At 40.4% G+C, this 22,640-nt stretch overlaps 1 protein-coding gene across 1 annotated transcript in view; it reads left to right on the forward strand.

Moving 5' to 3' along the window:
• The window catches only part of si:dkey-215k6.1 (transmembrane protein 132B), a 475,575-nt gene that overhangs the window by 248,796 nt on the left and 204,139 nt on the right, over positions 1–22,640 (forward strand). The window contains exon 4 of the mRNA XM_057831448.1: positions 16,684–16,827. Within this exon, the coding sequence (XP_057687431.1) occupies positions 16,684–16,827 (144 nt within the window). The remainder of the gene's footprint in view (positions 1–16,683; positions 16,828–22,640) is intronic.

A 22,640-nucleotide genomic window follows, 5' to 3' on the forward strand; every position in this document is an offset into this window, starting at 1 on the left:
TTTGGATCAGAACTGTTCGTCCCTTGGTCAACCATTCAGGGTGGTTCCCATTCTTCAGCAATTCATGGAGTTCATGAAGGCCATGGTTTTCATGGAGTGAAGTGAGCTTCTATAACCAGTAGCTGTGAATCATGTCCGGGCAAGGTGCTGTCCAGTTCTTCATACCAGAGATTCTTTGTCTGATGTCTGCCACTGTGATGGTCACCGGGCCTTGGTCAGGGAGCGTGCTGTGGTCTGCTCTTAGGTCTTTTAACCACTGTGCTTCACTGTTATGTGATGCTTCCCTCTCCCATATGCCTTTCCAGTATTGTTCGGTCTCCAGCCTTGGTGGGTGAGGGTCTTGTTGTATTGCCCTGCCACTGAGAATACACTTTAGCTGGGTTAGTGGAGAACAGCCAGTTTATTTTCATGGCTTCTATTTCTCATGTGTATCTCCTCAGTCTTGCAGGCAAGGCTTGGAGTCTATATTTGGCAGTTTCCACAGCCTCAGGTATGGACATCTGACTCTACTTCTTGGGTACCCCTTTTTTGGTTGCACCTTTTCAGAGTTTTGGCAATTGGCTTAAATCCCTCCGTGGTGTCTTCTTGTTGATTTTCATGTTGTCATTATACTTGCCAAGCATCTCCAGGATCTGTTGCTGTACTGTAAATCAGCTCATTGGTTTCAATTATTTTTGCAGTAGCGGTCCATCTTATTGCTGCATTTGCATCAGCAAGGAGACTTTCTGGCGTTACTTCACCCATTCTCGCTAAGTGGTGTCGGGGTTGAAAGGCTCATATCTTAGCCATGATCTTATCTCTTAGGTCCGTTACTCTCTCATTCAGCTCCCCTGTCACTGGACCTTGGTACCCAATCTCTGGGGGGGCTGTTAGAATCAACTCCCCCTTCTGACCTGGCGTCCTGGCTCCCCCTCATCGTAGCATTAACGTTTTGTACCTCCTTAATCTCTTGCTGTGAAAGCAGTTGCCGTTTGCATATGTTGGAATACTGAGCTACTAGCTGTTTCTGTGTCAATGTAGACTGAGGGTATCAAAGTATCCATATGTCCCAGTGGGCTGAATGATATTGGATATTGGTTTGAGATATATTGTGATAAATAGCGCAATATTTAAATATTTAATTTTCATCAGATGACTTTAATAGCTTTGTTTGGCAAGACTTTGTTTGACTCACCATGACCACATTGTATTCATTTATTACAGTTTACTCCAGGCCAAGGGGGTTAATCTGTGAATTATGAAGATTGATGTATATAAAAGGGATCCAGGAAGTCACGTCTATGCACATTTGCTGCTTTTATGAAGCGAAACAAATGTTTACGTGTTCAAAAAAAAAACAATTGCACATCCTGCGATAGGACTGTTGCGCAATCACATATCGCGATAGTGAATTCAAACAATATATTGTGCAGGCCTGGTCCAACATTCTCTTCATGTAGCCCCACTCACTAGGGTTCCTAGAGTAATAGCATTCCAACAGTGCCTTGTTCGCATCTCGTGTCGTGTCGCATCTGTTGCGTGTTCCACATTCCCAAGAACACCATCCCGACTGTGAAACACGGGGGTTGGTAACATAATGCTTTGGGGGTGTTTTTTTTCTGGTCATGGGACGGGACAACTGCACTGTATTAAGGAGATAATGACCAGGGCTATGTATTGTGGGATTTGGGGGAATAACCTCATTCCCTCAGTTAGAGCATTGAAAATGGGTCATGACTGGGTCTTCAAGCATGGCAATGGCCCGAAGCAGACAGCCAGTAGAAAGCATATCAAAGTTTTGGAGGGGCCTAGCCAGTCACCAGACCTAAACCCAATAGAAAATCTTTGGAGAAAGCTCAAACTCCGTATTTCTCAATAACAGTCCACAAACCTGATTGATCTAGAGAACGTCCGTGTGGAGCAATGGTGCAAAATCCCTGCTGCAGTGTGTGCAAACCTGGTGAAAAGTTACAGGAAATATTTGACCTCTGTAATTGTAAACAAACTGTACCAAATATTGAAATGAATGTTTTTCAGGTGTTCAGATATTTATTTGCAGCAGTATAATGCAAATAAATTGTTTAAAAAATCATACACTGTGATTTCTGATTTATTTTTTTAGATTGTCTCTCACAGTGGACAAGTACCTAGCATAAAAGTTTCAAACCCACCCATTGTTTTCAAGTGGAAGAACTTGCAAAATCACAGGGTGTTCAAATACGTATTTTCCTCACTGTAAACATAGATATATACATAAATACACATACATACCTATATCTTATCATATATCACCTAACTACCTCACCTTAATCACATGGCATATATTGAACCTATATGAAGGAAGCATAATCTCCCAGCTAATATACTTTACATGAAGTAAACATACATGAAAGGAGTATGTCTTTAAAACTGACATACAGTTAAAACTTCAAGAGATATATGAAACTTCACTGGAAAATATAATCAGCAATATATTTTCCTTTTATAACTCATATATAATTTTACTTGTTTTATACTCAAATCATTTAACTATTTTGTATGAAAAGAATGCAAAAGTGGCCACAACAGTAAATCATAGTATAAGACTGATAAAGATTTACTACTGGAATTGCTGTAAATTCTTATACAGTGGTACCTCTATTTATGAAATTAATTGGTTCTGAAAGTAGTTTCTTAACTTAAAAATTCTTTAAGTAGGGAAGCGTTTTCCAGGTAAATGCCCTAGTCTCTTCCCAGATCCCCAAAATTCAGACATAAATATTTTATAATGCATAAATATGCATCAAAACATGTAACAAATACATGTTACAATTAGATTACTGCCAGTGTTGTCAGTAACGTGTTAAGTAACGCATTACTTTAATCTGATTACTTTCATTCAGTAATCTAACCCGGTCATTTTTCCAAACCAGTAATCTAATCAAAGTTAGTTTTGTTAGTGTCTGTGCATTAGTATTTTGGGATTGCCTCATAAAATATGTAGAATGAAGAATACTGTACAAAGAGCATTTTGAATAGAAAATGTTGCTCTTGTGTTTGGGAGTGACATCACAGGTCACGTTTTCCCATCGGAGGAAAAAAACAAAACAAAAAAACGCGTCACTTATATTACCATGCCGAGAGTCTCTGGCCATAATGACTTAGCCTAGCTACCTCGTCAGGATGCAAACAATCAATGAAAGAGGCAGAAGAGATGCCACAAACGGCTGCATTTGTTCACTGATTTAAAATACAGCCATTTCTTCACATTTTTGTCCACTAAAGATGACAGAAAATACAGTGGTATGAAAATGTATCTGAACACATTTCTGCATAAAATCACCATCAAATGTGATATGATTTTTGTCATAATCACACACATGTAAAAACAGTGTCTGCTTTAACTCCACCACACAAACATTTATAAGTTTTCATATTTTAATGAGGATAGCATGGGGCCATCATTTGTATTGCATTGAATGAGGTGTGTCCAAATTTTTAGCCTGTACTGCATATGCGTATGTATATATATATATATATATATATATATATATACACAGTGCCTTGCAAAAGTATTCGGCCCCCTTGAATCTTGCAACCTTTCGCCACATTTCAGGCTTCAAACATAAAGATATGAAATTTAATTTTTTTGTCAAGAATCAACAACAAGTGGGACACAATCGTGAAGTGGAACAACATTTATTGGATAATTTAAACTTTTTTAACAAATAAAAAACTGAAAAGTGGGGCGTGCAATATTATTCGGCCCCTTTACTTTCCGTGCAGCAAACTCACTCCAGAAGTTCAGTGAGGATCTCTGAATGATCCAATGTTGTCCTAAATGACCGATGATGATAAATAGGATCCACCTGTGTGTAATCAAGTCTCCGTATAAATGCACCTGCTCTGTGATAGTCTCAGGGTTCTGTTTAAAGTGCAGAGAGCATTATAAAAATACAAGGAACACACCAGGCAGGTCTGAGATACTGTTGTGGAGAAGTTTAAAGCCGGATTTGGATACAAAAAGATTTCCCAAGCTTTAAACATCTCAAGGAGCACTGTGCAAGCCATCATATTGAAATGGAAGGAGCATCAGACCACTGCAAATCTACCAAGACCCGGCCGCCCTTCCAAACTTTCTTCTCAAACAAGGAGAAAACTGATCAGAGATGCAGCCAAGAGGCCCATGATCACTCTGGATGAACTGCAGAGATCTACAGCTGAGGTGGGAGAGTCTGTCCATAGGACAACAATAAGTCGTACACTGCACAAATCTGGCCTTTATGGAAGAGTGGCAAGAAGAAAGCCATTTCTCAAAGATATCCATAAAAAGTCTCGTTTAAAGTTTGCCACAAGCCACCTGGGAGACACACCAAACATGTGGAAGAAGGTGCTCTGGTCAGATGAAACCAAAATGGAACTTTTTGGCCACAATGCAAAACGATATGTTTGGCGTAAAAGCAACACAGCTCATCACCCTGAACACACCATCCCCACTGTCAAACATGGTGGTGGCAGCATCATGGTTTGGGCCTGCTTTTCTTCAGCAGGGACAGGGAAGATGGTTAAAATTGACGGGAAGATGGATGCAGCCAAATACAGGAACATTCTGGAAGAAAACCTGTTGGTATCTGCACAAGACCTGAGACTGGGACGGAGATTTATCTTCTAACAGGACAATGATCCAAAACATAAAGCCAAATCTACAATGGAATGGTTAAAAAATAAACGTATCCAGGTGTTAGAATGGCCAAGTCAAAGTCCAGACCTGAATCCAATCAATAATCTGTGGAAAGAGCTGAAGACTGCTGTTCACAAACACTCTCCATCCAACCTCACTGAGCTCGAGCTGTTTTGCAAGGAAGAATGGGCAAGAATGTCAGTCTCTCGATGTGCAAAACTGATAGAAACATACCCCAAGCGACTTGCAGCTGTAATTGGAGCAAAAGGTGGCGCTACAAAGTATTAACGCAAGGGGGCCGAATAATATTGCACGCCCCACGTTTCAGTTTTTTATTTGTTAAAAAAGTTTAAATTATCCAATAAATTTTGTTCCACTTCACGATTGTGTCCCACTTGTTGTTGATTCTTGACAAAAAATTAAAATTTTATTTTGCAAGGCACTGTACATATATATATATATATATATATATATATATATATATATATATACATACACACACACACACATATTGACACTGCTCAATCGCAGGTTCAAGCTCAGTTGTTGTTGAAGCTTTTGGAAGCTTAGGTTTAAAGAAATTCTAAATATCCATCTTGCCTCCTTAGATATAGTTTTGGCTAAGCAAAGCAAAGGACCACCTCTAAGGTGCTAGTCATATGATCTGTTCGAAAAATAATTTGGACCCATTATGAAATACTTAAAAGGATTCTTGTTCATTTCGATCATTTTTGTTTTTTGTTTTCTTGCTTTACAACTTTAACAGACAACAATTTTAATGGCTTTATTTTAAAGGGGAAATTCAGAATTTTGACATTAGGTGTTGAGGCAGCAATACAAAAAATGTAAAGCTGTCGGAACATGAGGGGCAAAAGAAGAGAACGCTGGCATACACACATGCACATACAGTAGAGATCCCTCTTAGCCAATCGGAAGCCAGGCAATAGCCAACGGCAGAGCAGCTAGAATGTTACGTTCAGTGGACTCTGGGAGCTGCGAGTACCAGCCATTTTTGCCTTTCATATCCTGAAACGTCTTTCTTAACAAGATAACAAGAGGCAATATTTTCCCATTGAGCCGTGTCGCAACCTGAAAATTCTGTATATAGAGACGTTCTTAAGTAGTGATTGTTTTTTTTCTATTTCTTTTCCATATGGGTAAAATCGCTGATTTTTCTGTATGTCCCTTTCTACATGCATATACTTAGACTTTCCTCCTGGTCCAGAAGGAAAGCCTGGTACTAACTTAGTGTGAATGCAGGTATCTTGATGCTTCCAGAAAATAGCATCAAGAAAGTTGTTTCTTTGTCAGTCTGAGCGGTGTCAGGATCAGGAAGCAGTTTTTGACAGTTACGTAAACGCGGCACAGCGGGAGGAAGCAAGAGTTACGGGGGAAGAAAAGAAGAGGACGACGAGAGGGACTCTGAGAGAAGGGAGAAAAGAAAGGAGGTGTGAGCGGGATGAGAGCAGTGAGTAGGTGTATGTTGAAAGGATTCCGGGGGAGCGGTGGAGAGGACGCCAAGTGCACCTTCCAGAAAGAGACGGCTAAAAGTCTGCAGATGGAACAGTTTGCCTTAAGCGTGCAATATGTTCAGCAATATCTTGAATTTGATATAAAGGGAAAAATGAAAAGGAAGGCGTTTGAAGACCTGATTTTAAAGTTGAAAAATCAGTCATTGTTTATTGGTGACAAATGACATCGAATTCATTTGAAATGAGAAGGTCGGCAGTGAATTGTCATGTTTCAGTGCCATTGACGGCGATAGATGTCCACTGCATTTAAATAGGGATGGATCGGCAGTCAATGACTACTAATTAAGCAATCAGCATTCCAGTCGTCTACACCAGTGATTGTCAATATTTGCTATGAGTACCTCTAGTGGTGCTTGAAAGAATTACTGCGCAATTACAGTTCAAGCATCTGTAAGAAAATTTCAATTTCAAACCATTATGTTCAAAACACTTTAATTGAATCATTTACATTTTCTCTACACTGATGATGTTTTTCCAGACTATTATTATTATTTTTTTTAACATTATCATCTCGTAAATTACATATTTATTTTTCAAATAATTAGCTTATTGCTATTTAATTGAGATTGTCTCCTTTTCATAAATTTTGGGGGACATTTTATCTCAATTGGTTTCATATCTCTTATGTAATATATAAGGCTGCAACTAATAATTATTTTATAATCGATTAATTAAACGATTAATCAATTAATTGGATAAAGGGTTAAGGCCGAGTTATGCTTCCGCGTCAGACCTGCGCCGTCAACGGAAACCCGATTTACGCTGCGCTGTAGCCTCTCTGACTCCTTCTTTTTTTTCAAACTTTGCGTCTCGTCAACGCGTGTGACGTGGTGGAAATGGACTATGATTGGTCCGCTCAGACTGTTGTTTCCGGCTCAGCGCGAAATCACCGCTATTCTCAAAAATTATTTTTCTACACGCAAAAATGGACAAAGCCGATGAGAGTATCAACGAAGAGCAAGTACGACAACTACAATGTTTCATCAAGCCATTATGAAGATTGCCAAATGGCAATCAATTCGTGGGAGGAGATTGCTGAAAATACGGGGCTGGAGGTCAGCCAGCGATTGAATAAAAAAAGTGGAAGAACCACCGAGACAAGTACAGTATGTGTGTGTTTGGAATGGAATAGCCACACGAAGCTTGCCTGGTACACCAGACTCACCGCTGTTCCAGCTATTGAGTCTGGCCACCATTCAGCGGATACAATTTCCAGGGCGGAGCAAGTAACAGCAAACAGACAGCGGAGTGGACCAATCAGCGACGGGCAGACGTGACGTCAGTAAAACAAGGAGGGCAGGACGAGGGACTTGCACGCGGAAGTAAACATACGAGGAGAGCGGAGTTTATTTTAAATGGCTAGCGCGAGACAGACTGTTGTCAATGACTCCTGTCGATGTGTTTTTGGTAATTTAAAACTGATTTTACCGTGGATTGGAACATATTCTCGGCTCTCCTGTTCACCATCTGTGTTGTTGTGGAGACGACTTTTGACGCATGAGAGTGACGTTGCTCGTTAAGAACACGTCACGCAAATAAACGAGTCTGATTTGTCAATTGATTTTGTACCTGCTCGAGAGGCCGTTAATGGGCTGGGTCCCAGACTTTTCTCTCAGCGTTTGAAAAATACAGGGAGAACAGTCTGGCCATGCCAGGCAAACATGAAGCGGTGACCCAGTCGGCTAAAATCCAGCTTTTTATAACTTTATGTCATATTTTTGGTCGGTGCACTTCATCATTTATTGTGTACATATGTTTGCTGTGAGTTTGTGACTTATTTACGTGTCACACTTCAAGTATATGAAGAATAAAGCATAGGTTTGGTGTCAAAAGAGTTGTTTTGATGTTTAATTTTCAACAACAGACAGTTCACACACGGTACATCATCACTGATTGAGAGTGCCTCGGTGCTTTTATGATAACGTTAACATCAAGGCTTCCGACGCAGTTTGGGAAATTCCATAGACGCCAGAAATCTGCTACGGCTTCCAACTGACTGTATGTAGGACACGGCAAACAAATCAGGCTGGAGTGCTTTGCAGACCTTGGACAAAACGCTGGACGCAGTGCTCGACGCCAGTTTGAAGCTAGCCGCTACAAATAACTGGTTTCCACCCGAGGCTAGAACTCTCTATGCGGCATCAAAAGTTGGACAGACTGCCTCGAAAACATCTTCTGCGTTGCCTGCGCCTCGACATTTGTATGATCAACATTTATTCAATGTTGATGAACTGAAGATCCATATTCAAGTTTTCCATCTTGCATTGTTTATTTTTTCTCCGTTAAACTACACAAGAGGAAGTCAACAAGCATGCCCCAAAACAGTACAAACATAACACCACACCTCCCTAGTGGCTTAGCGGTGAATTACAGAGCAACGCGTCACCTGGCCGGAGAACCATCGAATGTCAAATGATGCCGTAGTCGCTGCGCCGTCACCGCAAGGCAGGAGTATAACTCAGTCTTTAGACTTTGCCAAGGCTGCCCTTTGTCACCGATTCGGTTCATAATTTTTATGGACAGAATTTCGAGGCGCAACCGAAGTGTTGAGGGTGTCCGGTATGCCGGCCTCAGCATTGCATCTTTGCTTTTTGCAGATGATGTGGTGCTGTTGGCTTCATTAAGCCGTGACGTCCAACTCTCACTGAAGCGGTTCGCAGCCGAGTGTAAAGCGGTTAGGATGAGGATCAGCACCTCCAAATCCGAGGCCATAGTCCTCAGCCGGAAAAGGGTGGCGTGCCCTTTCTGGGTCGGGGATGAGATCCTGCCACAAGTGGAGGAGTTCAAGTGTCTTGTGGTCTTGTTCACGAGTGAGGGTAGGAGGGAGCGGGAGATCGACAGGCGGATCAGTGCAGCGTCTGCGGACTGTGCACCGGTCTGTAGTGATGAAGAAGGAGCTGAGCCGAAAGGCGAAGCTCTCGATTTACCGGGCGATCTACAAACCGGATTCGGTTGAAGTTGGGAAATTGTGTAAAATGTAAATAAAAACAAAACACAATAATTTAAAAATCCTTTTCAACCTATATTCAAATGAATGCACTACAAAGACAACATATTTAATGATAAAACTCATAAACTTTATTTTATTTTTCAAACAATAATTAACTTAGAATTTCATGGCTGCAACACGTGCAGTAGAAGTTGGGAAAGGGCATGTTTACCACTTCGTTACATCACATTTCCTTTTAATAACACTCAATTAACGTTTTGAAAGAGAGGAGACTAATTCTCTTAGCTTCTCATGTGGAATTCTTTCCCATTCTTGCTTGATGAACCGCTTCAGTTGTTCAACAGTCCGGGGTCTTCTCTGTCATATTTTACGCTTCATAATGCGCCACACATTTTCAATGGGAGACAGGTCTGGACTGCAAGCGGGCCAGGGGAGAACCTGGACTCTTTTACTTCGAAGCCACGCTTTTGTAACACGTGCAGAATGTGGCTTGGCATTATCTTACCGAAATAAGCAGCAGTGTAAATGAAAAAGACGTCGCTTGGATGGCAGCATATTTTGCTCCAAAATCTGTATGTACTTTTCAGCATTTATGTTGCCTTCACAGAAATGTAAGTCACCCATGCCATGGGAACTAATGCACCCCCATACCATCACAGATGCTGGCTTTAGAACTATGCGCTGATAACAGTCCGGATGGTCCGCTTCCTCTTTGGTCCGGAGGACACGACGTCCAGTGTTTCCAAAAAGAATTACAAAAGTAGACTCATCAGACCACAAAACACTTTTCCATTGTGCATCAGTCCATTTTACATGAGCTTGGGCCCAGAGAACCCGTCAGCGTTTCTGGATGTTGTCCAAAAACGGCTTTTGCTTTGCATGGTAGAGTTTTAACTTACTGATGTAGTGACAAACTGTATTTACTGACAGTGGTTTTCTGAAGTTTTCCTGAGCCCATTTGGTGATATCCTTTACACACTCATGTCAGTTTTTAAGGCAGTGCCGTCTGTGGGATCGAAGGTCATGGTCATTCAGTCTTGGTTTCCAGCCGTGGTGCTTACGTGCATTGATTTCACCAGATTCTCTGAACCTTTTGATGATATTATGTACCGTAGATGTTGAAATCCCTGAATTCCTTGCAATTTTGCTTTGAGAAATGTTGTTCTTAAACTGTTCAACTATTTTCTCCCGCAGTTGTGGACAAAGTGGTGAACCTCGCCCCATCCTTGCTTGTGAATGACTGAGCATGTCTGGGGAGGCTCCTTTTATGGTACCCACCTGTTCCCAATTAGCCTGATCACATGTGGGATGTTCCAAACAGGTGTTTGATGAGCTTTTCTCAGCTTTCTCAGTATTTTTTGCCACCTTTCCCAACTTCTACTGGACATGTTGCAGCCATGAAATTCTAAATTAATTATTATTTGGCAAAAAACAATTAAGTTTATCAGTTTGAGCAATAAATATGTTGTCTTAGTAGTGTATTCAATTGAATATGGGTTGAGAAGGATTTTCAAATTATTGTATTTTTATTTATTTATTTATTTATTTTACATTTTACACAATTTCCCAACTTCAACCGAATCTGGTTTGTACGTTCCTACCCTCACTTATGGCCATATGTTGTAGGTCGTGACCGAAAGAACAAGATCCCGCATACAAGGGGCCAAAATGAGTTTCCTCCGCAGGGTGTCCGGGCTCTCCCATAGAGATAGGGTGAAAAGCTCGGTCATCCTGGGGGGACTCGGTGTGGAGCTGCTTCTCCTTCTGTTGAGAGGAGCCAGTTGAGGTGGCTCGGACATCTGGTTCGAATGCCTCCTGGACACCTGCATGGAGCAGTGTTCTGGGCATGTCCCACTAGCAAGAGGCCCCGGGGATGACCCAGGACACGCTGGAGAGACCGTGTCTCTGGGTTGGCCTGGAAACGCCTTGGGATCACGCCGGAGGAGCTGGTTGAGGTGGCTGGGGAGAAGGAAGTCTTGGCTTTCCTGCTAAAGCTGCTGCCCCCGCGACCCAACCCCAGATTAAGCAGCAGATGATGGATGGATGTATTTATTAACTTTTTTTTAAATTGAAAAAAATCCACGATGGACTAAGGGCGCGAAGTTTGAAGCCCAAAGTTCCGAAGGATAACTGTACATTCACAATTTGACTTGAAGTTGTTTTAGGCATGTTGTAAGAAACACTGAAGACAAAATGCATGACTATTTCCTTCAAAAATCATAATTTATTACAGCTTCCTAACTAAACTTTAGCCTACTGTACTGTCTACTGGTTCAGAGTATAAAACATAAAAATAATTCCTCAGTACATAAATCAGACAAAAGTCGTGTTCATTCAAGTAAATAAAAAGTAAGGTGGGCAAAGCCCTGATATAAATTAGTTGTATGTGAAAAGCCAATTCCTTATTGGGTATTGGTGTAAAATTACTCATGTACACAACATACAATATGTAAACAGACAGTAGACGTCTACTGCATTTGTGGTCATCTAATATTCTCTTTTCCTCTTAATTGAGTATAAAAGTAAGAAGGGATAGCATTGAAAGAAGAAGTTTTGTTATCACAGCACAACACCTGGATGGACGAACAGACGGGGGGGCGAGGCGGGACCGTCACGTCCGTCAAACACAATCGCTGGTCTGCAGTGAGAAAGCGGAGAGTCTATTTGTTTAGACGTCGCTCATGCGTCTGGGAAAGGTCGCCGCCACCGTCCTGTCATTTTCTCTTCTGTCTCCATTCGTCTCGCTGTCACTCGCCGCCCTCTTCACGCCCTCACTCAAGATGGCTTCTTTTTGCCTAGCGCGGCTTCATAACACTTTCTTCTTGCATAAACTCAAGTGACCCTCATTTTACATACAACTTTCATGGTTTCGTAGTTTGTAAGATGCATTTTTTGGGGGGGAAAACCAGATTGATTTATGCAGCAAGAAAAGTGTCATTGGCATCGAGTCAAATCACTCTAATCTTTGATGTATTGTGATGTTTTCCCTTTGATCGTACGCCTCTCTGTGGCAACATATAGGTGCCATTTTAAATCCATATATCTTCCCGTCTTTAAAGGGCGGCACTTGTGCATGTGTGCGTCGTGTTTATATGCCTGTGAAGTGCAGGACTGACACCAGCTGCCAGGCGATGTGTGTGAGCGCATAAGCAAGTTTGAAGTGTCACTGAAGAAGAGACGCAAATGAGTGTTCAGATTTTTTTTTTTAAATGACAGTAATGGAACCCCGATGCGTCGCGTCTTTTACCGCAGCGGGCAGCTGTTTTAACCTTTGAGCCACATGTTAGATTAACACCGCGGCATCAGCATACCCAGTAAATCACAAAGACATGCTTTTACAATGTACTTTATTGTTAAGGAGAGCTCTGGATGCAGTATAAAAAAGAAACTACAACCACTTTAAGGAACATTTCATGGAATTAATACATTAGAATTTTTTTTTAAAACAAACTATGTACGGTAAAATACACGGACAAATGCGCTCGTAAAATAGAGAAGTGTTTTGCTGCCACACCAAAGACGAAAAGTTTTGGATTTTTTTTTTTTTTTTTTTTATTATAATCACACATATGGGATTTTTAAAGACCAATGCCAATCAAGAAAAAAAAAAAAAAAAAAAAAAATCAGCCAATTGCCGATGTCTGCAGCCAATTTTGTAACCCATATTTGAGGCCGATATACTATTTCATACAAAAGCTTTTTGAATGTGGAAGACAACTGAAACACTCATCATATAAATGTTCATATCAGAAATGAAACACACCATTAGAATTCCAACCATTTATAGAACTTTAAGTATATCCATATATACTCATACCCAAGTAAAACAAAAAGTACTGAATGGGTAAGAAGCAGGAAAAAAAATTAAGTTGACATACAATAAAGTCAAAACAGTAACCGAATTGACAAATGGTTTCAATTCAAGTACAGGTAGTCCCTGTTTTTTTTTTTTTTTTTTAAATAATGTTGACTTTTGTTCAGTGGTGGATGAAGCACTCACTTTTTTTACTTAGGTGAATGTACAGATACAACTGCAAAAAAAATTACCTAAATAAAAGTACCTAAGTATTAGCGCTAAAATTTATGTTACAAATAAAAAGTTTATTGTTGTTTCATTCTGCAATTGTTGATGTCATAAGCAGCTGAATAATGTCAGCAAACCACACAGTCTAACATTGTCATTTTAGAACTTAGCTCGCTGTCTAGCTATAGGACTTAGCTCCAACGTCTTGGCGAGGACAGTACAATGACGTATAATACAGGTTTTTGGATAGCTATTTTAAGATTTAGGGGATATTTAGGGGTTCTTAAAGGGTTATTTCAGATTTACGCAGAAATTCGGGTTACGTCGCCAGCGTAAGAACGGAAGTCATTCGTTACCCCTGGGACTACCTAGAGTTGCTTTAAAGACAGTTGTCGGCTGCAGCTTGCCTACGCGGGTGCCTCATAGATCCCTTACAGCCATACCACCCTGAAAACGCATGATCTATGAAGCTAAACGAAGTTTGACCTGGTTAGTACTTGGATGAGACACTGGCAAGGAATAATCCTAATATAACCACCGGTAGCCAATATTGAACAAAAGTCCATTCATCGGACCGATATATCGGCCGGCCAAAATATCATTGACATGTACATTTCCAGTGGCAATTTTAATGTTTTAATGTGATACTTTTTCACGTTCAACTTAATACATTTTTACTCCACATTCGGCAAATCACATTGAAGCAAAAGGTTCAGATCAGTCTTTTTTCTGACTTCTCAATGAAATTACTTGCTACGTAAATATGTGCTGCCTCTCTTATTCTATTCACTACACTGTTTGGGTGGTTACCAGCAGACAGCTACAAAACTAGCAACCAACCAGCCCCTTTTTTTCCAATAACAATACTGTTGGTTATTATATATTTACTCACATTAAAGGCCTTTAAACTGAGCTGAATTGATACCAGCCTCTTCTGTCATTTATAGAAAATATTAAAGGAGCTGTGTGTGTGCTCATCTATGCACCTAAGCTGTAATAACGTGATGAGCCACTTAAAGACAAACTTTTTTGTAAAAGAAAATGTTTTCTTTTCCACTAAAAGAGTAATTTCTGAAAATAATAAATTCACTTTTCAAATGAGTCATTTTTAGTTTGAATGCTATCCATGTGCATTTCCCCCTATAGGAAAAAATGGAAGTAGAAACAACACTAGTGCATTTGGCAAGACTTGAGTCAACACACACAACAAAATAACAACAAGAAGAATAATGATCACATTGTTATGCTTGTTTTTGTGTCTTCAATCCAATAAAACTCAAGAGGCATTAGAAACATTTAGCATTTGCCAACGCACGTACTGTATGAACGCTCATAAGCACGCCAGCGCACACATTGTACAATGTCCAAGTGGAACTGTTTGAAGAACGTGTATAGACATAATAATTTTTTTACTCTGAATCATATTTTAATACTCTCATCCCAAATTTAAACCTTAACTTGACACTGCAATTTGAAAATCTGTTCAATTGAAACCCCCATTAGAGGCCCTTTGAAGTCTTACCTTATTAACCATCCTTGCTTGAAAGCAATAGCAAAGCCCTAGTGACAGTTAGAAACCCTCATTTGAAAAACTAATCTTGTTTTACGGTTTACTAGGTTAAACCTTTACCCTTGCAAACCAACATCGAGAACACAAATCTCCTTTTACAGATAATCATGGCCTTTTAACCCTTTAAGGTCCGGGCCTATTTGATCAGATTTTGCATGCCTTTGATGTTGCCTTCATATTTCAAACAAAAAATTGTTCACCATGGCCTGGTTGAGTCCATTTCTTCAGGACACCATAACCTTCATGTCCAAACTGGTGTTTTCTTCACTGATGAATTATAATCAACATTTTGGACCCAAGCTATGCAAAATTTGTAATATTGATGTCCCAAGAGCAGAAACTACTGTTTCAGTCTTGTCTGTGCTTACCGCCATATACATACATATACAGGGTGTTCCAAAATGGATGACCCCATTCTAAATGCCCATATCTCGGAAACTACTTGATGGATCTTAATGAAACTAAATACAATTTATGTTGAAGGGCATAGGTTTTATTGGTTAAATTTACAAAAAAAAGTACAAATATTTGTTGGCTCTATGACAGATTTTCATAAATGTTCAATATAAGCGCCGTCTGTGACTCTGCACATGTCGAGTCGTTATTCGAGTTTGTGCCAAACTTGCTGAAATTTCTTGAAATTTTTGGTGCCAAGTCCTAATATTTTTGTAGTTGGTGCCTTCTTTGCAAAATTTGCAAAGATGGCACGCTGCACTGTCTTCGGTAACTGAGTCCGAGCATACTCTAACACGCAAAATGCCTTTTCTTTTGACGTGAACGGCATTTCTTAACCTAAAAAGATAGAAATGCCAAACGTTACACACAAATACTTATATATATATATACACATAAAAACCGTAACCCTACTTCGACATATGACCACATCGACACAGGATCCTTTTGACATCCGACATAAAATTTTGACTCGTCATTTGTTTTGACATATAACAACATGCTCAAAATACGACTATTTATAGCAGCGCTGCAATTTAAATGTTTTCCCGAAAGACGGATGCACGCCAATAATCAACATGGGTGGTGAAAAAAGGAAAAAGGTGACGCTTATCATTGAAATTTAGAAGGAAATGATAGAAAAATATGTGCGTCATGCGCACGTCAGTGAACTGGCTCGACAGTCGAGGATGACTATCATAACTATTATTATTATTGGAACAACGGCAAGGAAGTCGCCAGCTTCGGCAGGTTTTTTAATAATTGATTTTAGAACTTGTGCAACACAAGCTACTGTTCGTCGTATCCGAAGCCAACAAAAACCAAACATGGAAAGATAAAGTAAAAAAATCTGCCACATCTCTGTCACTCTCTTGTCAGTCACACGGTGCGTTCAGGAACAGCATGCAAAACACAACCACCACATTGGAACCCAATTCGTTATTCAATATTATTATAATTTCGATTTGTATTTATATTTTATTTGTTTTGCTATGTTTAATTGGTATTTGTAATCGTACCTGCAATATTTATTAAGGATTTTACATAGGATTTGGGGCTGTGGAACGAATTAATCAAATTACAATGTATTCTTATGGGAAAATCCCGCTCGATATACGAACATTACGACATACAAACAAGGTCCTGGAACTAATGAATTTCGTATGTAGACGTACCAATCCATGTAGCATTTTAATCTTCATTTATGAGGGCAATAAAACTCTAAAACTCAAATGACATTATCACCCTAGCTTGGACCTCAACTTCCGCACTTTCAAATGAGACCAACTAGCAGCAAGCGGGTGACGTCATTACACTGTGACAAGGCTTCAAAGATGATGTGCATATATGATTTGCAGGACGCCGTCAATGCATGTGGAAAGGTGACGTGTGGTTTGCAGCACAACTGTTGCCTCAAAACAATTTGAAACCTTAACATTAATTAAAAATTCTAATTCAGAACTGGTTCAATTTAGCACAAGCATTGACTAGCCTGCTTTTTATCTGCGTGTGCAGGGTGTGGTTCCAGTCTGGCATCAGCTTCCTGGCGGTGAAGCCCAGCGACTTGGTGGCCTGGGAGATCAAACAGGAAATGGCGCCTGGTGGAGGATCCCTGGCCGTCATGTGCCAGAGGAAGTCATCTTCCACCACCACCGCGAGGTAGGAGATATAGATTTTTGCAAACGCAATGTTGGATTATGGATGTACTTGATGTAGTAATTTAAATCTATGATGGGTGTCTATGAAATACTAGTACATTGAGAATGGATATCTCCAGCATCATTCAAATCCAGCATGAACTGTGGATGTAGGATGCAAATCTATAGAACGTAGACCTCTCCTTTGGATATATGAGCTTTTAATCATCTAACATCTACAATGGAGATCCAGTATTGGATCAATAGTTCAAATCAATAATGTGTTCGATTTTTTTGAGCCAAATCCTGATATAGTTCGAGTGTGTGGATATTAGACTGGGTCTTGAAAACAGAAAAAGATGATAGTGTAATTAGGAGGTTCCTTTTTTTATCTGGATCTAGGATTTAGAACTAGGATGTAGACTACTAGGATCGGGATCATAAAGCAGCATCTGGTATCTTCAACACTGATCTGGATCTGGGGTGTCCGAACCGATCCTCAAGGGCCGCTGTGGGTCCTGGTTTTTGATCCAAGGGTTCGAACATAGACAGTTTAACGAATGAAGTTTCTGCTAAAACAACAGGCACCTGACTGCATTGAACTGATTATACTTGTAAGACACCAGATTGGTGAGAAGGTGTTGGCTTGTTTTGTTTGAATGAAATCCAGCACCCACTGCGGCCCTATTTGGAATAGTTTTGACATCTCTGATTTAGATCTGTAATCATGCAGCCTATGAGGAAGATCCAGGAGTATTGATGCCCATAGGTTTAGCACAGGGGTGGGAAAACCGGTCCTCAACAGCCATAGTGGGTCCTCACCTTTGTTCCAACTGATCCAGCACAGCCAGTTTAACCAATGAGGTTTTTGCTGAAACAAGAACAACTTCACTGCAATTAACGGATTGCGTTTGCAAGACACCACATTGGTGAACAGGTTTCCTCATGATGAGTTGGAACAGAAATTCGCACCCACTCGGCCCTTTGTGGAGTAGTTTGCAGCACTTGGATCTTGACTGCGAATTTAGAAGCCAGTTGCATACCAGAATGAAAGTCAAAGATCTCGGATAGAGAAACAGGATGATGATGAAAATTGCAGATCGCGATTGTGGTGGAAGAATGGTTGTCCAAGCTGTCGGATTTTGGACTTGAGAAAAATTTGGATCAATATGTGTAGTTCTTGGAAGCAGTCTTGTACATGAGCTAATCAATGATGAAAATTTAGAACATTCTCATACATGTATCGCTACAATCTGCATCTAGAACAGGGGTAGCCAACTCCGGTCCTTGAGGGCCCCTGTCCAGCTTGTTTTTTTCCATGTCTCCCTCCTCCAACGCACCTGACTCAAATAATTAGGATCATTTTCAGACTCCTTCAGAGCTTACTAATGAGCTGATCATTTGGTTCAGGGGTTTTTAAGGAGGGAGACATCGAAACCAAGGTGGATTGTGGTCCTTGAGGACCGGAGTTGGCTACCCTTGATCTAGAACAGGGGTGGGCAAACCGGTCCTCGAGGGCCGCAGTGGGTCCTGGTCTTTGTTCCAACTGACCCAGCACAGATAGTTTAACCAATGCGGTTTCAGTAGAAATGAGAAGCACCTGACTGCAATCGGCTGATTACACTTGTAAAACAGCAGATTGGTGAAAAGGTGTCCTCTTAATGGGTTGCAACTAAAACCCGCACCCACTGCGGCCCTTTGTGGAATAGTTTGCCCACCCCTGATCTAGAATGTGGATCTACGTCTCAGATCTGGATGAACAGATGAGCTTTCTAATGTGGCTTTCGTAAATATGCCAATCAAGGGCATTGATCACAGCTGCTGACCTAAGAGGTGAATCTAGAATGCACATCTAGGAAGTTGTTTAGATCCACATCTTAGATGTAATCCCTTATTGTGCAGGATAAAGGCCTGAAAATCCAAAATGCACACACGATACTGGAACAGATACATATTCCTAATTATTCGGAGAGCTTGACGACTTGAGGTGGGAGTGAAGTACACACATTCACACACTCACACACGCACCCCCACACACGTTCTGTGAGTGCGATTGTGTGGGCTGTCTGGCTAATTAAAAGGATCTGATGGGTATTAATCTCTAATGAGATATTAGCACATTTTTCTATGAATGAGCGTGGGAATTTATCACATGCCTCAATTCCTGCTTGGAACAAATCCTTTGCTACCTAACGTCTTTTGTTGTAGCACAATGGAGATGATAAATGCTCATTAATACTAGCGTGGAGGCAGGGACTCAGATATACAGTAGATACATAGATACCGTATGACATATATCCGTGTGTATCCATCAGTGTTGTTAATCTAAATTTTAAAAAGTAATTCATTACAGTTACAAATTACTTCTCCCCAAAAGTAATTGAGTTAGTAACTCAGTTACCTGAATATAAGAGTAATTAGTTACTTGGTTTGGCAAAGTAACTGGTGTTACTTTTCATGGTTTAACAAAAAAACAGGTCACACTATGTGAAGTTGAAAGGGCTTTTGGCACAATTGGCCCTAGCCCACTTCTTGACCCTAAACTCAACTAGACACAGGGGTACTGCAGATATAGCGATAACTAGATAGTAACCTTTGCTATGTCTGGAAGTCATTTAATGTTGGGAATCAACCGTTAAAGTTGTTAAAATTGCACTTGTTATTGCATTAGTTCCCTTCTGTCTACTTTCGACATGTGAAACTGTTTCATCATTTAAAGAGAATCAAGTCAAGATTTTGCTAAATTTATGAGAACTTTAGATAAAAAGTTACTAAGGTTCGCGAGTAAGGTTCTGTACAACAGAGCCTCCCTGAGAAGTCTAGTGCTTTAAGATGGTGGCTGTTTACTAACGCCAGCGAACCTATCATTTCACATCCAGTTCTCTATACATGTGATATCTCTCGTAGCATAATGTGGCCGTAGTTTGTAGGCTATCGGCTATAGTCAGGTATTATTGGAGCCAGGTGTCACAACTCCATTTCCTCCTCCGCACTCCCGCTCTGCTTTCTCCGTGAGTCTCTCACTTTTCTCGCGTCATTCAACCAACCTAGTAACGCATAGTAATGAACGCCTTTACATCCTCAGTAAAGGACACGGCGTTGCAAAGATGAGAAAAGTAATTAATTAGATTACTCACTGCTGAAAAAAATAACACTAGTAACGCCGTTATGCTCTAACGCCGTTATAAACAACACTAGTATCCATGCGTACTAAAATTTACTTTGAAACCCTAAACCTAAAATAATTTCCGGACTATTGGGCGCCCCTCATTACAAGCCTCAATCAGTACATTTTTAAAGAAAAAACAATTTTGTACATACATAAGCCTCTACTGTCTATAAGCCATGTGTGCCCACATAGTAACACGAGATATTTATAAAGAAATACACATAGTCTTTTAAGTTTTGATAACATACTTTAAAGAATCAGGTTATAATATAGCGCGTGACTTACGGGAGTAAGGAAGGTGCGGAAGAGCGAGAAACGTGACTTCCTGTTGTTGTTGCGGGTGTGTGTGTTCGTCGGCTGCTGCAGACAGCAGTCGCGTGTTGTTCCACAAGTTTCCAAAATAAAGAATCACAACCTAACTAAGCGGGTGACTCTTTATCAACATTATAATACCTTAACGTTTCTTTCCAAACAGCGCCAGCAACACGGCACTTAGCTGACTCCTCAAGCTCATGCCTGAGCTTGCGTCGTCCTCTTCGTCACGCAGCAGACCGGCTTTTCGAAACCCGTTGGTGATGGTGGATTTTTTTCACACTGCACCAAGCTGCCAGACTTGTGCAAAAGTTGCTCTTTGCATGCGGCCAGTTTTGGTAAACGATCTCTCGCTGCTGGTCATCCAAGCCTTCAATTCAGCTCGGCACGTCATATCCATTTCTTCTAGCATTTTCTATGAAGCAGGTCTGCTAATTTTACTGGCACTGAGGGTTTGCTACTTCTATTCGTGCACAAAGCACAAAGTTAAACTACTGGTAAGAGTGCAAAATAGCGTCTTCCTCGACACATATATTCCACGTGTCACTCTTGTATTTTATACTCGAGCGCTCCTGGCGGTCGTTAGAAAAATTGATAAATTAGCCACATTATTGCATATGCCGCAGGATTCAAAATGAGGGAAAAAAGTAGCGGCTTGTAATACGGAAATTACAGTAGTTAAAAACCCTGTTTTGTGAACTAGCTATTTTGCTTAAAATTCTAGTCCTGGTTTAAAAATCTTAACCAGGCTTGAAACCACAATTTGAAACCCTAACCAGTGTTTGCTCGAAACTCTAATTTGCTCAGACATCTTGAAGAGCTGAATTTAATTATTTGAACTTTTGGCGTGTGTTCCTTTCTAACATGTTGTTAAAACTCTGAATGAATCATGTCATACCTCCAAAGCTCACACACGTGTACCGTATATAAAGCCAAACCACAGTGTTTGCCTCTTAAATAAATTAATTATCATAAATCCATGTAAGATTCATGAAATGTATGACAGGACAGGATGAATAAGCCATGTTGTGTGCCGCTCATGTTTAGCCTGAAATGACAACATGTTGATTTAGGGAAGGGTACAGGAGTCTGCTGGTTGCCTTCAAACATATTAATGGAAATCAAACAAACAACCATAAGAAGAACGAATCACATTCACATCCAGCCATTCAAATGAGACAGGGAGGTCGTAGAAGGCAACACCGTCAGCTTCAAGCTACCCCAGGGATGCAGCGGAACATTTCTTGAGAGGGGGCGTTAATGCCTCCAACTTCTGGTGTGTCTTCCTGCACTTACAGAATCAAGAAGTGCTGAGGCTGGACGCATTCCTCTTAAGGGAGCACCCGGCCTCCAGCTTCGTGTCATTCTAACTGACGTCTTGTAGTTGACGCTCACTTAGCTTCAGCTCGCTTCACTTACTCAGTCGGTGAATTTATTTTAGAAATGCAATGAAGGCCTCGACCCCAAATACTGTACAATTTATCATGTGAGGTAAAGAAATTAGTTGGGGGTTATTTCCCAGTTGAGTGATTTGTAATGGATTTCCTCATAGAACCAGCCCTTGAATAAGAATTATTATATAATTAAACTCATAGTAAAACTGACAAATCTATACTATAATATCTATATAAAATCTATAATATTTGTGCATTTTCTCAAATGATGGCTGTGTCTGAATTAGTTAATGAGTGTGCCATCCATTTGAATAAATGAACGCCTCAGTGCAATCATCAAAATATGTAAAATACTACACCTTTATTCAATTTTCAAGGACTCCAGGCATCTAGCTTGGAGTCCATGAAAATTAGCTAGAAGTTTCCTCATTTTCTCAAATAGCAGCAATGCCCACATAAAAATATATGCCTTTTGCCGAATAGGAAACTATAAACAGTGAGAAAACACGTTGGCAATTTGACCCACGTGAAACCATGCTGCGTAATTCCTATTATTATAATTGACTAAAATAAACCCAAGAGTTTTTTTCTCTAGCTTTACACTTGAATTTGTATTAATACCCCCAATTAGAAATACATTCAATTTTGTGCACATTTATGCAAATGAATACATTGTATACAAGTCCTTACTTTATGCAAAGTCACAGCCCCCCTTCACATACAAGCTGGTCTCCCTCAACAGTAGCCCTCTGTGGTGACCCGCATCGGCTAATTACTGCTCTCCTGTAAGCGAGGCGATCGCTAGCTTAGCATCATTCTGTCGCTCAATGCAATGACCTCGACCACCTGGGCACACTCCATCACACACGAGGGATGAAGTCATTACACAAATATCTACCCAGCAAATATACTCTTTATTTTTTTTTGTAGGCCAAGCTTTAAATAAGCCTCTCTTTGTGC

Source organism: Corythoichthys intestinalis, chromosome 3 (genome assembly GCF_030265065.1).
Source record: "Corythoichthys intestinalis isolate RoL2023-P3 chromosome 3, ASM3026506v1, whole genome shotgun sequence".
Lineage (NCBI taxonomy): Eukaryota > Metazoa > Chordata > Actinopteri > Syngnathiformes > Syngnathidae > Corythoichthys > Corythoichthys intestinalis.